Source organism: Hemitrygon akajei, chromosome 30 (assembly GCF_048418815.1).
Source record: "Hemitrygon akajei chromosome 30, sHemAka1.3, whole genome shotgun sequence".
Lineage (NCBI taxonomy): Eukaryota > Metazoa > Chordata > Chondrichthyes > Myliobatiformes > Dasyatidae > Hemitrygon > Hemitrygon akajei.
Genome location: NC_133153.1, coordinates 25,505,825 through 25,520,880, shown reverse-complemented (window position 1 = coordinate 25,520,880; position 15,056 = coordinate 25,505,825). Strand labels below are relative to the sequence as shown.

General features: G+C 39.3%; 1 protein-coding gene across 1 annotated transcript in view; it reads left to right on the top strand.

Moving 5' to 3' along the window:
• Positions 1 to 15,056, top strand: part of dmxl2 (Dmx-like 2) — a 145,268-nt gene that overhangs the window by 120,634 nt on the left and 9,578 nt on the right. Inside the window, 7 exon segments of the mRNA XM_073033155.1 lie at positions 100 to 217; positions 2,637 to 2,702; positions 3,081 to 3,167; positions 5,411 to 5,532; positions 7,039 to 7,174; positions 10,918 to 10,978; positions 14,495 to 14,622. Coding sequence (XP_072889256.1) covers positions 100 to 217; positions 2,637 to 2,702; positions 3,081 to 3,167; positions 5,411 to 5,532; positions 7,039 to 7,174; positions 10,918 to 10,978; positions 14,495 to 14,622 — 718 coding nt within the window.

The window sequence follows — 15,056 nt, the reverse complement described above, 5'->3', positions numbered from 1 at the left end:
TTAAGTTACATTACTAGTGACCTGGTAAATATAGTAGACCTATAATTTTATAGTTAAGCTTATGTGGACAGAAGTTGCTAACTATATATTTTACTTTAGGTCAAGGCATTATTCCACATTCCCTGTTAAAAGGCTGTGGTACTTCCTGGTCAAACAAGAAGTTCTGCAAGATGCATTTATAAGATTTATATTCACAAAGAAAAGAAAGCAAAGTGAGGTAAATGGGCATAAGGATAAAAGTTGTTGCCTTTTTTTAAACTTTGTAGCTGTAAGTAGTATTATAGGTTTAAGGACCAACCACAGATTTGGCATAATATAAACCTATAGGATGCTTATGATGATGTGCCAGCTTATAACAATTCAGTTATAAAAATCAGCTTAGTTATAGTTATATTTGTATATTCTTCGTCTAGGAATAAATGGGATGATTAGTTAAAATGAAGGACAAACATTTTTCAATTTGTTTTGACTTATTCCCACTTCGTACCATTGTAATTATTGGATATTTTAGCAACAAAATATCATTTCTAATGAAATGTTGGACCCCAAGGATATAATTAGTACCCTAGAACGAGAGATTCTGCAGATGCTGGAAATCCAGAGCAACACACACAAAATGCTGGAGGAACTCAGCAAGTTAGTCTGCATCGATGGAAATGAACAAACAACTGATGTTTTGGGTCGAGACCCTTCTTCAGGATTGGAAAGGAAGAGGAAAAATGCCAGAATAAAAAGGTGGGGGGAGGGGAAGGAGGACTAGCTAGAAGGTGATAGGTGACGCCAAGTGGGTGGGGAAGGTAAAGGGCTAGAGAAGAAGGAATCTGATTGAGGAGAGTGGATCATGGGAGAAAGGGAAGGAGGAGGTAGTAATTGGCAGGTGAGGAGAAGAGACAGGAGATCAGAGTGGGGAATAGATGAAGAGGGAAGGGTGAAGTGAAAAATAATACCTGAAGGAGAAATTGATGTTCATTCCACCAGGTTGAAGGCGACCTAGACAGAACATGAATATTCTAATGCAGGTTTTATTCTTCATAGTTGTAGTAAAGCATTCGACGAGCAACCCAGGAATTTTTTTTAGTTTATGGGACTCAATGCTTCTTGAAGTTTCCAACAAAATTTTGGGGCTCCTGGCAGTGTTCAACCTCAGAAACTTCCATGTTTATTTGGTAAAAGTCCGTGGATTTCTTCCTGATGATATAGTCAGGATGTATGTGATTTACACTTGAAAATCATAAACAGCTCGGAAACTGCATTGTTAATATGTGTGTGGGGGGATAAATTGTGCATATATTCTCCTTTTTTATCATTATATATTTTATATTTACTTAAACCTAGCAATTTTGCATTCATATGGGTATCTGCTACTGGCCCTGAATTAAATATTAGTAATCCCTTTGAAGTAAAAAGAATTGAGCAGTGTGACTGCGTTACTGAAGAACAACCTATAGTAGGAGTTAGGTAATTATGTTCTATGCTGAGAAGCAGACCCTTACTAAGATCAGTTGTTGTCCTTGATCAATGTTATGCTTGCAAATTTTAGCCATACCAGTATTGGAAGCACTTGAAAATGAGCATCTATGGAAAAGAGTAAACAGTTGACATTTCGGGGCAAGACCCTTCATCAGCACTGGTGAAGGATCTTGGCCCGAAATGTCAGCTGTTTACTTTTTTCCATAGATGCTGCCTGACCTGCTGAGTTCCTCCAACATTTTATGTGTGTGTCTAAAGAGTTATGTATTAAGAGTGTCTAAGTGAATGAGGCACCAGAGAAATGTTAGTGTTAGTGGAGTTCTGCCATTAGGAAAGAAGAGTAATATGGACAAACTAGGATTGAGTGTGCCAGAAATTATAATTAATTATTGGGTAACGATAGTCATTGAAATAAATGCAAACTTAATATCAGAATTATCAGTTTCCATTTTTATATTTAAAAAAAAAAGCCTTGGCAAGAATCCAAGTCAGTAATATTTTTTTGCTAAAGTTAATTTTCTATTTGGTTTAATATTAGTGAAAGGAAATGCACATTAAGTTGGAGTGGTTTTCCATCCCTTAAATAAGTTAGGCACATCATCAGTGTATTGCTTGCTTTCTTGTTTTATTGTCCTGGCAGTATTGTTCATTTAGGCTTCTTTTAAAATATAATAATATCTTAAAATCTGTAAGAAATCTCTTCAGAAATAAAAGAAAATTCTATTGTACCCAAATCTGGTTACAATTTTAATTTGTACAGAGACTTCAAATAATTCTCAATCTCTCTCATTCATCTTATTTGCAAACTGCTATTTCCTATGAAAAGGTTGAAAAACTAAAATGTTTTTGGTCATAAAGTTCTTCATGAAACTTCTTTTCATAACTTCAACATATGCAGACTGTTGATTGCATTTTATTTTTAAAATTTGTATTCATTCAAAGCTTTGCAAATTTCATCTAATGGCAAATTAAAAAGATTGATCAGCCGTTTTTGTAAAATGTCAAGTCACCAATCAGTAATGTCAATACATTATTGCTGCTGTTGGTGATGCAATACTACCAGGTTTTCATTTTTTTTAATTCAGTAAAAACATTTTATTCATTTTCATTTTTTTTTTATTTCTGTGCATGTGTATTGTGCTGTGACTGTGTGCTGTGTTGTGTAGTCAGTAGAAGACCATGTGGAGCAAGTCAAACAAAACTACGTCAGGGAACATCGTGGAAGCAACAAGGTAGTATTCCTTTCCCACCCCCTTTGCATTTAGCAGCTATTGTAATTGCGCTAGCTTCAACATCTTGTTTAATGGTTGTGGAGTAAACTATTGTGCACATGCAGAACTCTTATCTCATTGTTGTGACTGTGGAAAATGCAATGTAAACATGTTATTCATTCTGTGTGATTTCAAAAGGGTTACATGGATCTATGCACAGCTAGTTGCTGCTTTGCTAAAACCATTAAACAGTTGGCAAGGCTGGTGATTCTTTTAACTTATTGCTGAATATTTTATTTCCAAATTAAAAAAGGCAAACAACATAATTGGTACAAAATTTGTGCATTAATATCATTGATGTCTTGATCTGACACTATTATATGGAGTATTTGTCTTTAGGTTGAAGCAGATATGGGATACCCTGGTGGAAAATCAAAGATTATTCATAAAGATTCTGATGCCATCATGGCATTTGCAATTAATAAGGTAAGAAAACAGAGTGGTTTATAATTTCCTCTGACTCCAAAAACATAAAACTTTACAAACAAATAATATAACCTTTGCACTTGGATTTTTTTTATGCTTTCCTTCCTCTTCGCACGGCCATATCTAAATGACATCCACACCTTCCTGTGGAAGCCATTGGTTATAGGTTATGACATGTACCCAAATATTTTTATATTGTATTGCACATATTACATGACGTGCTCACATATGTGTACTGGATTTGAATCTTCCAAGTGCCTTTTAACTGTTTGGTAAGATTAGCTAAGTTGCTGAAACAACCAGGTGAAAAATTGTCTTGAAAATATCTTAAGGCTGCTCCATCATTCTCAAGCATAATTATGACATGGAAGCAAAAGATACAGAAGTCAACGAGAAAGGGAGTTGAAAGATAATAAGGGGGTAGTGATGGCTTTTGATAATGTGTGTTTTGTCTCTTCAGTTAACAAAATGCAATATATTTGAGCGCAGCTTCCAAGTTTTGGCAATACTTAAGAGTGTTGTCAGGATTGCAGGCATTTAATCTGTGCTATGTGTTATGAGATCGTTTAGCTATTGCAAACTACTTGTACTGAGCATCTAATCTAATTCTGATATCACTCAGCTCCTTTTATATACATCCGAACTGCAATAAATTCTTGAAATGAGTACTGGCATTAGCCTTGCAGGAAAGGATTTGTGGGTGAGGGTGGCTTTTAGGGAAAGGATGGGAAATTCATGGGAAGGGCATCTGGACAAGGGAGGAGACTAGAGTGGGATAGTGAGTTAAGTGTATGGAAGAGTTATGGGCAAGAGCATGAGGCTTGGGATCCACAAATGTGTGTGTGTAAGTCCATACAAGAGAACCTGATCTCCATTTGTTTAAGAACTTGACATTTGACCAGAACTTCCCTCTATCTGCCCTGTGTGATAGTTATTATGCAGTGGCTGCTTCATAATTTCCAAAACAAAAATAGAAAATGCAACTATCATCCTCAAAATGCTGGAATACATCCTCTTCCCTTGGATCACCCAAGAAGGTGGTATCAGTTTTGTGGTAATAGATATAAATGATGGACATTTTAACATCCGTTGTTTCAGTTAGATGTGCTGTCTATCTGAGGAAATTAGAAACTAGTTGTTAGATTCTTTTTCATGACTTGTTTCCCAAAAGAGGCAATATCCTGCTTTTGGCATAAGGCATGTATTCTTGTAGGACTTTGTTTTCAACAGAACTCTTGTATTTCTTTTTATACTTTCAATCTGTCTTGTGTTCCCTTTTCTGCAGTGGCATTCCCACGTATGTTTTCAAACGCTGATTACTTAGATCAGGGGTTCCCAACCTGGGGTCCATGAATCCCTCAATTTAATGGTAAGGATCCATAGCATTAAAAAGGTCGGGAACTCCTGACTTGGACACTCTTTTATTTTAGTTTTCTTTTGTTCCTTTGACACCATGGTCCTTTTAACTTTTTTGTAGGTAGTTTGTTGTCAACCTCTGGGCAAGTGGCATTTAAACTTTTAGGATTTTAATTCCTGGTAAAAATTTAGACACAAAGTGTTACACTGCAGTTTCTCTTTGCACATGTTCATTTTCTTCATGGGCACTGTTGCCCTTAACACTTTTGCCTTAAGTAGGAGAGTTTTTTTAAAATCAGAAAACTGAAAGAGAAACTCATTCTAGCCTGAGCCACCTTTTGGTGGTATGGGTGATAAGCAGGGAAAGAGAAAGGCATGTAACTCTGATTCTATTATGAAGCACAGTTGGTCAGGCTTCCCAGGCCTTTGAAGTTCTGGCATGGTGGAATGAGCCCAAAGTGGCTGGATTTGCAAGTCACTTGGTAGCACTGCTTGTGCACTCTTCCCTCCAGTACATCTACCATGCTCTTCTCCTGACTTAGTACCTTTTGCAATATTCAGCAATTCCAACCAGACCAAGGATCAACCTGTCAATTATGCAACCTCTGATGGGGAAACTTGCAGAAGGGAAATAATTACAAGTTGTTTGGGGAAGATGTACTTCTGGTTTTCCTGGTGTAGATACTCTACAGTCCTACTTTTGCATTAATACTTTGGTCAATATTTCCAATAACTGTTTCAGATTAATAGCATTTTTCATATCTATATTGATTTGCCTATCTGCCTAAATATCATTACTACTTAGTTTGTTGAGAAGATTTTCTTCTGAGCTCTTCGCTTAGTTTCCTTGGTGTGAATTTTGTTTTCTTTTTCTCTCCCCTCAAAAGGCAAATTCCAATGAGATAGTTCTGGCTTCAACACATGATGTGCAAGAACTTGATATATCTGCAATTCTAGCTGCTCAGCCTTTTACCTGGATTGGTGAAGATTCAGACAGAGATTCGAGAAGGTTCTAAACTTAATGTTTTAGATTTTTTTTTATAGTCATAAATTTGTATGGCATTGAAACAGGCCCCTCCGCTCAACTTGTCTATGTCAACCAAGGTGTTAAAAGCTCATGTTCAAATTTAATTGTCATTCAACCATACACATGAATGCAACCAAATGAAATAGTGTTCCTCCAGGGCCAAGTTGCAAAACACATTACCAACAGTCATACACGGGACAAGGTGCATATAGCATATATAATTACAGTAACAGAAAAACATACAGTCACACAAAAAAATGTCCAAATCCCTGATTGTCATGGCATGTAGATTAATAGTGCATGGTACGTTGTCCTGGAACCATGTTTCTGCAAGAACAGGAGTGCAGCAGTTCTTATGATGCACTAGTGCAGCCTCAAACGAACGCAATCCAGAGCAAACAGTAGAGCGCAGCACCAATGGGAGGGGTGAGCGCCCAACCCAGCTGGGACTCCTGCACATCTGCTGGATCTCTGGTATCTTCTCCCCAGCAAACTTGTGGAATGAGGGCCTGGTTCACGCAACAGCCAAGGCCACACAGCTCCCCCCTCTCGACAATGAACCAGTGAATCAGACTTGCATTCAGGTATCTTCCTGAACTTGTCACATTTGCCTTAATTGGGCCCGTATTACCTTTTTTATCCATATATCTGTACAAATGGTTTTTTTTTTAAACATTATAATTGTTCCTACCACTACCACTTCCCCTGGCAGCTTGTCCCATATACCACTGCCTTCTGTGTGGAAAGCATTGTCCCCTCAATTCACTCAACTGCACCCTCTAATTTTGGACTCCCCTACCCTAGAGAACGATCATTTATCATGATTTTATAAACCTCTATAAAGTCACCCTTCATCCTCCTTCACTCCAGCGAAAACAGTCTCGTACTGTCCAGTTTCCCCTTGTAGCTCATGCCCTCCAGTCTGGGCAGCATCCTGTCATTCTGCACCCTCTATAACTTAATCACATCCTTCATATAGTATGGCAACCAGAACTGTGCACAATATTCCAAGTGCAATTTTACTAACAGTTGTAACATGAAATCCCAACTTTTGCCCTAACTGAAGGCAAGACTTGCATATGCTGCCTTTACTACCCTCTGGTTAATTAGGTCATCACTTTAGGAGAGCCACGTACTTGTATTCCTCAGTGTCTCCATTCTGCAACACTTTCCAGACTTTTACCATTCACTGCATAACATATATCCTGATACCTTTGCATTTGATGCAAATTTTTATTTGTTTATCTAAAGTTATAGTAAATTACTGATCATAATAGAATGTACAACACAGAAGTAGTCCAGATATCTTTTGTTTATGGTTTATTTGAGGCACTTTCTGTCTTTCCTCCCTCAACTCCTGCCAATGTAAATTCTGATTTTATTCTCTCAAGCTCTGGGTGCAGACTGTCTGTTTCCCCCCTCTAAAATAAGCATCACCCTTAAAAATAGAAAATATTATAATATCTACATCATTAATATCTCTTGTAGTTCTGACGATCTTGAGCATCGCTCAGTGGGAAGCAGCAGCCAAACAAGTACAACTCATTTTGCATCCAGCCAGCTTTCTAGTTCATCTTCGATGCCTTGGCTAGGAAGTGGACAAACCAGCACAGGAGCCACCATGGTATGTCAAGAGCCACATAACCTTCCTAATACTGTTAGTTTTGTTTATAAGGTTACTCATTATGACTATAACCAATTTAGGACTTGCCTCTTCCATAACTGTTTTCAAATGTAAAGGATATTTGAGGAGGTAAACCTTAATGATTGAAATAGAATGTCTAGAATTATTGTATTTTTATTTGTTAATTACACACTGACCTCTCTTGTAACCTATATATTTAACATTGCTCTTCTTGCCTAATATATTTATAACATATTGCTTTCAGAATACCACCCCATTGTTTCCCTTTCTTTTAATCCCATGTAATTTTTTCTTCTATTTTGTCTTTTCCTATGCAACTATAAATTGCTTCTAAACATTTGCAGAGTGAATTCCATGATTTTAAAGACACATAAGAATACTTGAGAGTTTATTGAGCATTCATTTGTAAACTTTACTAATAATAAAGACTTAACATGAATTACATACACTGTTATCATTCTCCAACTGGGCTATGTTGACGACTGTATTGGTGCTGTTTCCAGTACCCATGTGGAACTCGTCGACTTTATCAACTTTGCCTCCAGCTTTCACTTTGCCCTCAAATTTACCTGGTCTATTTCCAACACATCTTACCCCTTTCTTGATCTCGCTGTCTCTATCTCTAGAGGCCGCTTATCAACTGATGTCTATTATAAACCTACTGACTCTCACAGCTACCTGGCCAATAACTCTTCCCACCCTGTTACTTTAAAAATGCCATCCCCTTCTCTCAATTCCTCAGTCTTCGCCTCACCTGCTCTTGGGTTGAGGCTTTTTATTCCAGAACTAAGGAGATGTCCTCCTTCCAAGAAAGGGGCTTCCCTTCCTCCTCTATCAACATTGTCCTCAACCACATCTCTTCCATTTCGAACATGTCTGCCCTCACCCCATCCTTGTGCCACCCCACCAGGAGTAGGGTTCCTCCTACCACCCCACCAGCTTCCGCATCCAGCACATAATTCTCTGTAACTTCCACCATCTCCAATGGGATCCCACCGCCAAGCACGTATGTTACTCTCCCCCCGCCTCCCCGTTGTCCTCGGGGATTGCTCCCTACATGACACCCTTGTCCATTCATCCTTCCCCACAGACCTCCCTCCTAGCACTTATCCTTGCAAGTGGAACAAGTGCTATACGTGCCCCTACACCACCTCCCTCACTACCCTTCAGGGCTCCAAATAGTCTTTCCAGGTGAGGCGATACTTCACCTGTGAGTCTGTTGGGGGTCATCTACTGTACTTGGTGCTTCCAGTGTGGCCTCCAGAATATCAGTGAGACCTGACGTAGATAGGGTCACCACTTCACCAAGCACCTAAGCTCCATTCGCCAGAAAAAGTGGGATCTCCCAGTGACCACCTATTTTAATTCCACTTCCCATTCCCATTCCAATATGTTAATCCATGGCCTCCTCTACTGCCGCGATGAGACCACACTTTGTATTCCATCTGGGTAGCCTCCAATCTGATGACATAAACATTGATTTCTCAAACTTGCGGTAAAGACCCCCTTCGCCATTTCCCCATTGCCATTTCCCTCTCTCACCTTTTCTCCTTGCCTGCCCATCAGCTCTCTCTGGTGCTCCTCCCCTTTTCCTCCTTCAATGACCTCCTGTCCTCCTATCAGATTCCTTCTTGTCCAGCTTTTTATCTCTTTCATCAGTCTACTTCCCAGTTCTTTACTTCACCCCTCCTCTCCCCCACCCCCACCACCCCGGTTTCACCTATCACCTACCACCTTGTACTTCCTCCCCTCCCTCCACCTTCTTACTCTGATTATCTTTTTTTCTCCAGTCCTGATGAAGGGTCTCAGCCCAAAATGTCAATTTTACTCTTTTTTTTCCATAGATGCTGTCTGGCTTGTTGAGTTCCTCCAGCATTTTGTGTGTGTTGCATGAATTACATTTAATCTGTTTTTATTTTCTTAATTGCATAGAACATTGTCTTTTAGGAAATATGATTATAATATGAAATACACTAAGTCATATAGGAGAAATCAAGTGCCTTTCAAGAATTCATATTGTCTCCAATGAATACCTGAACCTTATTGATGCAAGGAAAGACTAGATTGATTTTTGGGCCAGTGTTATCCACTGGATTCAGTAATCAATATCATAATCACATTTAATATCACTGGCATAGGTCATGAAATGAAGCAAGTAGTGTGCAAAAAGAGAGGGAGGGAGAAAAAACTGAGGTAGTGTTCTTGGATTCATTGTCCATTCAAAAATCTGATGGTGGAGAGGAAGAAGCTGTTCCTGAAATGTTGAGTGTTAGTCAATAAGCTCCTATGCCTCCTCCTTGATGGTAGCAATGAGAAGAGGGCATGTCCTAGGTGATGGTGGTTCTTGATGGTTGCCATCTTTTTGAGGCATCTCCTTTTTAAAGGTGTCCTAGATGCTGGGGAGGCTAGTGCCAATGATGGAGCTGGCTGACTTTACAACTTCCTGCAGCTTTTTTTGATCCTGTGCAACCTTTTTCCCTTCCATAACAGACGGTGAAGTAGCCAGTTAGAAAGCTCTCCACGGTACAGCTGTAGAAATTTGTAAGTGTCTTTGGTGACATACCAATTCTCCTCAAACTCCTAATGAAATATAGCTGCTGTTGTACCTTCTTTTGTAATTAAATCAGTATGTTGGGCCTAGGATAGATCCTCCGAGATGTTGACACCCAAGGACTTGAAACTGCTCACCTTTTCCACTTCTCATCCCTCAATGAGGACTATGTGTGTTCCCTCAACTTCCCCTTCCTGAAGTCCCCAAGCTATTCCTTGGTCTTACTGACAGTGAGTGCAAAGTTGTTGCTGCAACACTACTCAACCAGCTGATCTATCTCGCTCCTGTACGCTGCCTCATCAGCATTTCAAATTCTGCCAACAATAGCTGTGTTGTCAGCAAATTTATAGATTACCTTTGAACTGTGCTGAGCCACACAATCATGGGTGTAGAGAGAGTAAAGCAGTGGGCTAAGCACACATCCCTGAGGTGCGCCAGTGTTGATTGATTGTCAGCAAGGAGGGTATTTTATTTCTGATCCACATTGACGGTACTCTCCCAGTGAGGAAGTCAAGGATCCAGTTGCAAAGGCCCAGGTTTTGGACTTTGTTGATTAGAACTGAGGGTATGATTGTGTTGAACGCTCAGCTGTAGTCAATATTTAACAGCAGCCTGTTGTAGGTATTTCTTTGTCCCAGATGATCCAAAGCCGAGAGGAGAGCCAATGAGATTGCATCTGTTGTAAACTTATTGTGGTGTTTGTCAAATTTCAGTGGATCCAGGTCCTTGCTTGGGCAGGAGTTGATTCTAGCCAGGACCAACCTTTTAAATAAATCATCACAATCAGTATGAATGTCACTGGGCAATAGTCATTGAAGAAGCTCACACTGCTCTTCTTGGGCTCTGGAATGATTGTCACCCTTTTGAAGCAGTTGGGAACCTCTGACTGCAGCAGTGAGAGATTGAAGCTGTCCTTGAACACCACTGCCAGTTGGCTGACACAGGTTTTCAGAACGCTGCCAGGTACACCATCAAGGCCTGACACCTTGATGTTAATTATAATTATCTTCAGCACTCACAGATTAGAATAATCCATTTTCAAGAAATTGTGGTAAATTAGAAATGCTGATATGAAGATATTTGTCTGCAGTAGCAGCTGTAGTTAATGTACAGTACTGCATTAAACAATATGTGCATTTGTTGATTTATTGATGTTTTTTCCTCATTGTAGATCATAAAGAGAAACTTGAATAACGTGAAGAGGATGACTTCTCATCCAGCTCACCGATATTGTGAGTGTTTAAATGAGATTGCACCAGTTCTGCTTCTCAGACCAAACAGAGTATCTTGCCTGCCATCTGCCCAAAGATCTAATGAATAAGTAAAAATTAATGAGCCACCCAGCTTTCACTCAAAGAAAGCAAGTCCGATTAATTGAGACTCTTTGTTTCTCTTATCTACCCATATTTCTGCAAATGCTCACTCTCGTTTGCAAAGTATAAAAACTAATAGGTGTGCAGGAAGTCCTGTTTTTAATTTAAAAACAGAAGATAGTGTAAGATTTTCCTGCAGTATGTGTGGAACAAGTCAAAAATGCAATTAAGGATCTTTGACCTTGTATGTTAATTCTTTCTTTTTTCCCCACATATGCTGCCTTGTGTAATGAGTGTTTCCAGCACTTTCTGTTTTTATATCAGATTTCCAGAATCAGCAGTTTTGATTTTGAATATCCTGTTTTTTAAAATCTATTTTATCACATTGATGAAATAAATTAGGTAGCACTGAGGACATTGTAGCTCTAAAACTGTACATAGACACTCTCACACATACTCACTAGTCAGTTTCATACACAAGCATACTAATTAGGACCATTGGGGCAATTAGCTCCTATTTATAACCACAATTCTGCCTATTGGAGTTACCTTTTGCCCATATCAAAACCTACTTCAAAAATTTTCAAAGATTCTATTGCCACCAACTTCTGATGTAGAGAATTCCAAAGCCTCCAGTGCTCTTGGTCATAACTAATATATTTGTGTATGAAACTGGCTACTGACATTAGCTCAGTACTAAAATCACCAGGTTCAGAAATAGTTATGCACCCTGTCCTCGTTATATGCGGGGGATACGTTCCTCGCAGTCAACGCATAATGTGAATAATTATTTAAATGGAGAAAATAGGGATGTGTTCCAGAGGGCTTCCTAAATATGTTTTATCTGTAAATTATTCACATTTTCATACCAATATGACACAAGGCAACATTCATTTTAAATTTCATCAATTTAAGGTAATATTCAATGTAATAAATCATAGAAAGTTAACATACTAGGATGTAAGGTACTCACCAACAGTGGCAGGTGTGTTTCCTCTGGGAGATGAGTGGTTGCTGTGGTGTGGGGCAGCTTTATGTGGATAAGGTGTATGGATGGTTGTAAAGGAAGACTCACAGAACTCTTAGAACTGCCGGCACCGGTTTGAAGAAAGTGGTGAGGGTTGTTTGCTTGGCAGCATTTTTTTTCCAACATAAATTTGCTTGTAAGGAAGAAGGGTTGATGGCAGAGAACAACTGAAATGCTGACTCCATTCTAAACTTGGGTTCATGTCCATTGCCATTTGTGCCAAGTATTCCGACTTCCACCATTTCCTCACCGTTAGTAACCTCCCGGGATTTTCAAAATCGTCTGTTGCTTGCAGCATCTGAGAGATAGTTCGCCACTTGGCTGATGGCCCAGAGCATGACATTGGACACTTAGGAGGTATAGTTAAATATTTCAAGCACAAAATCATTGTACCGCAGGTAAAACCAACAAAAGTTTAAGAGCGCAAGATCACACATCCACAGCTTGCCAAAACCAATGCGAGACTGGCGGGAATGAGACTGTGAGGCGTGCGCACGTGACTTGTATTGGCGGGAAAGCAGTGCTCCTTGCATAACTCTGAGTTTTGGACGCATATAAGGAGACATTGGTAGAAATAGGTTCCTCGCATAACTGCGGCTCTGCATAGTGTGAAGACGCATATAACGAGGATATGATGTATCTGTCAAAATATCAGGCTCTTGAATCAAAGTGAGTAACTTCACTCGCCCCATCCTTGAATTGTTCCCACAACCTGTGGACTCCCTTTCAAGGACTTTTCATCTCATGTTCTCAATGTTTATTGCTTATTTATATATTATTATTTTTTCTTCTTGTATTTCCACAGTTTGTTGCATTTTACACATTGAATTTTATCCACACTATTGAATGTGGTCTTTCATTGATTCTATTGTGTTTTTTGCATTTATGGTGAATGCTCATGTGAAGATGAATCTTAAGGTTGTATATGGTCATGTACATGTACTTCGATAATAAATTTACTTTGAACTTTGGAGGTAGGTGACTAGTGGTGTTCTGCAGGAATCTGTTCTGGGACCCCTGCTCTTAGAGATTTTTATAAATGACTCTGAGAGGAAGTGGAAGGATGCATTAGTAAGTTTGCAGGGAACACGAAGGTTGGTGACATTGTGGATAATGTAGAAGGTTGATGTATGTTACAATGGGGTACAAACAGAACTGGGCTGAGAAGTCACAGATGGAGTTCATTCCAGCAAAATGTGAATTGATACACTTTGGAAGATAAAATTTGAAGGTAGAGTACATGGTTAATGGCAGGATTCTTAGCAGTGTAGAGGGATAGACAGATCCAGGGACCAAGTCTATAGATTTCCTCAGTGTTGCAGCACAAGGTGTTGGGGTGATTAAATATGTTATTGGCCTTCATTAGTCGGGAGATTGAGTTCAAGAGCCACCTGGTAATGTTGCTGCTCTAGTTAGACCATACTTGGACGGTGACCTCCCAGCTTCTTACTTTATCACCTCCTCCTCCACTCACTCACCTGCTTTCACCCGTCACCTGCCAGCATGTACTCCTTCCACTCCCCCCTCCCTTATTCTGGCTTTTGCCCCCATCTTTTCCAGTCCTGAAATGTTGACCATACTTATGCATAGATGCTGTCTGACCCATTGAGTTCTTCCAGCATTTTGTGTGTCAGAGTATTGTGTTCAGTTCTGGTTCCTTCTTTATGGAAAAGATATGGAAGCATTGGAGAGAGTGCAGATGAGATTTACCAGGATGCTGCCTGGATTAGAGAACATGTCTTATGAGGAAATGTTGAATGAGCTGGGGCTTTTTTTCTATGGAGCGAAGGAGGATGAAAGGCAATCTGACAGAGGTGTTTTAGCTTAAAAGAGGCATTATTAGAATGGACAGCCAGCACCTTTAACACAGGGTAGCAATAGCTAATACCAGAGGACATCCTTTTAAATTGAGTGGAGGAAAATTTAGGGCAATGAAACAGAGTGATAGTTTATGGAGTACTAAGTGCCTGGACTGTAATGCCGGGGGTGGTGGTAAAGTCAGATCCACTATAGACATTGAAGAAACTATTATGTAGGAACACGGATGAAAAAATGGAGGGTTTTATAAACTGTATAGGAGGGAAGAGTTTGATTGTGGAGTAGGCTAAAGGTTTGGTGCAACATTGTGGGCTGAAAGACCTCTGCTGTGCTATAGTATTTTGTATTGCGCTGTACTGTTCTTTTTAACACTAATCTCATTAAATTTTGATGATTACTCAATCTGAAACAAGATGTAGAGCAAATCAACATTTTTAGGACTTAAGGGGATGCAGTGTTTTTTTTTATTACAAACGAATGAAAAACCAATTTATCAAATAATAAATTATGATAAGCAGAAAGAATTTTTATCGCATGCATTTAAATTAATTACTCTGAATTGATGACAACTTTCAATTTGTGCCATTCAGATCTTACAGGTGCGCAAGATGGAAGTGTCCGAATGTTTGAATGGAATCGGCCGCAGCAAGTTATATGTTTCCGGCAAGCTGGCAATGCCAGGGTTACCCGACTTTATTTTAATACCCAAGGCAATAAGGTCAGTATTTAATGTAACCATCCTAAAATTTATTTTGGATTATAATATAAAGCACTAAGGAGTTGTCTTTCCAGAAATAATGGCATTTTCTCAGCCATTCCACCCAATTTAATTTTGAAGGTTTCCCCAGTTACTAGAATGCAAGTATAGAATATTTATTACTTTTTACATTTTATCCAAACGTGATGAGTTGCTTTTCAAACTGTATGTCTCATAATTATTGTGGTTGAAGAGCTAATAAACTAACAGTAGAGGCAGCTTAAGGTTGTTATAGCCAGGTGTGGTAGTAGGGTTAAGCTCCCACTACCTATTAAATGCTCCTAAAGGCGTGCATCTCAAATAGCCTCTGCCAACCATGTCCAGCTCCTGGCCTTCATATGTGGCTTAGCTACTAAGCCTGGCGGAACAGTTTCCACTGACAGGAAAAGGGGCAA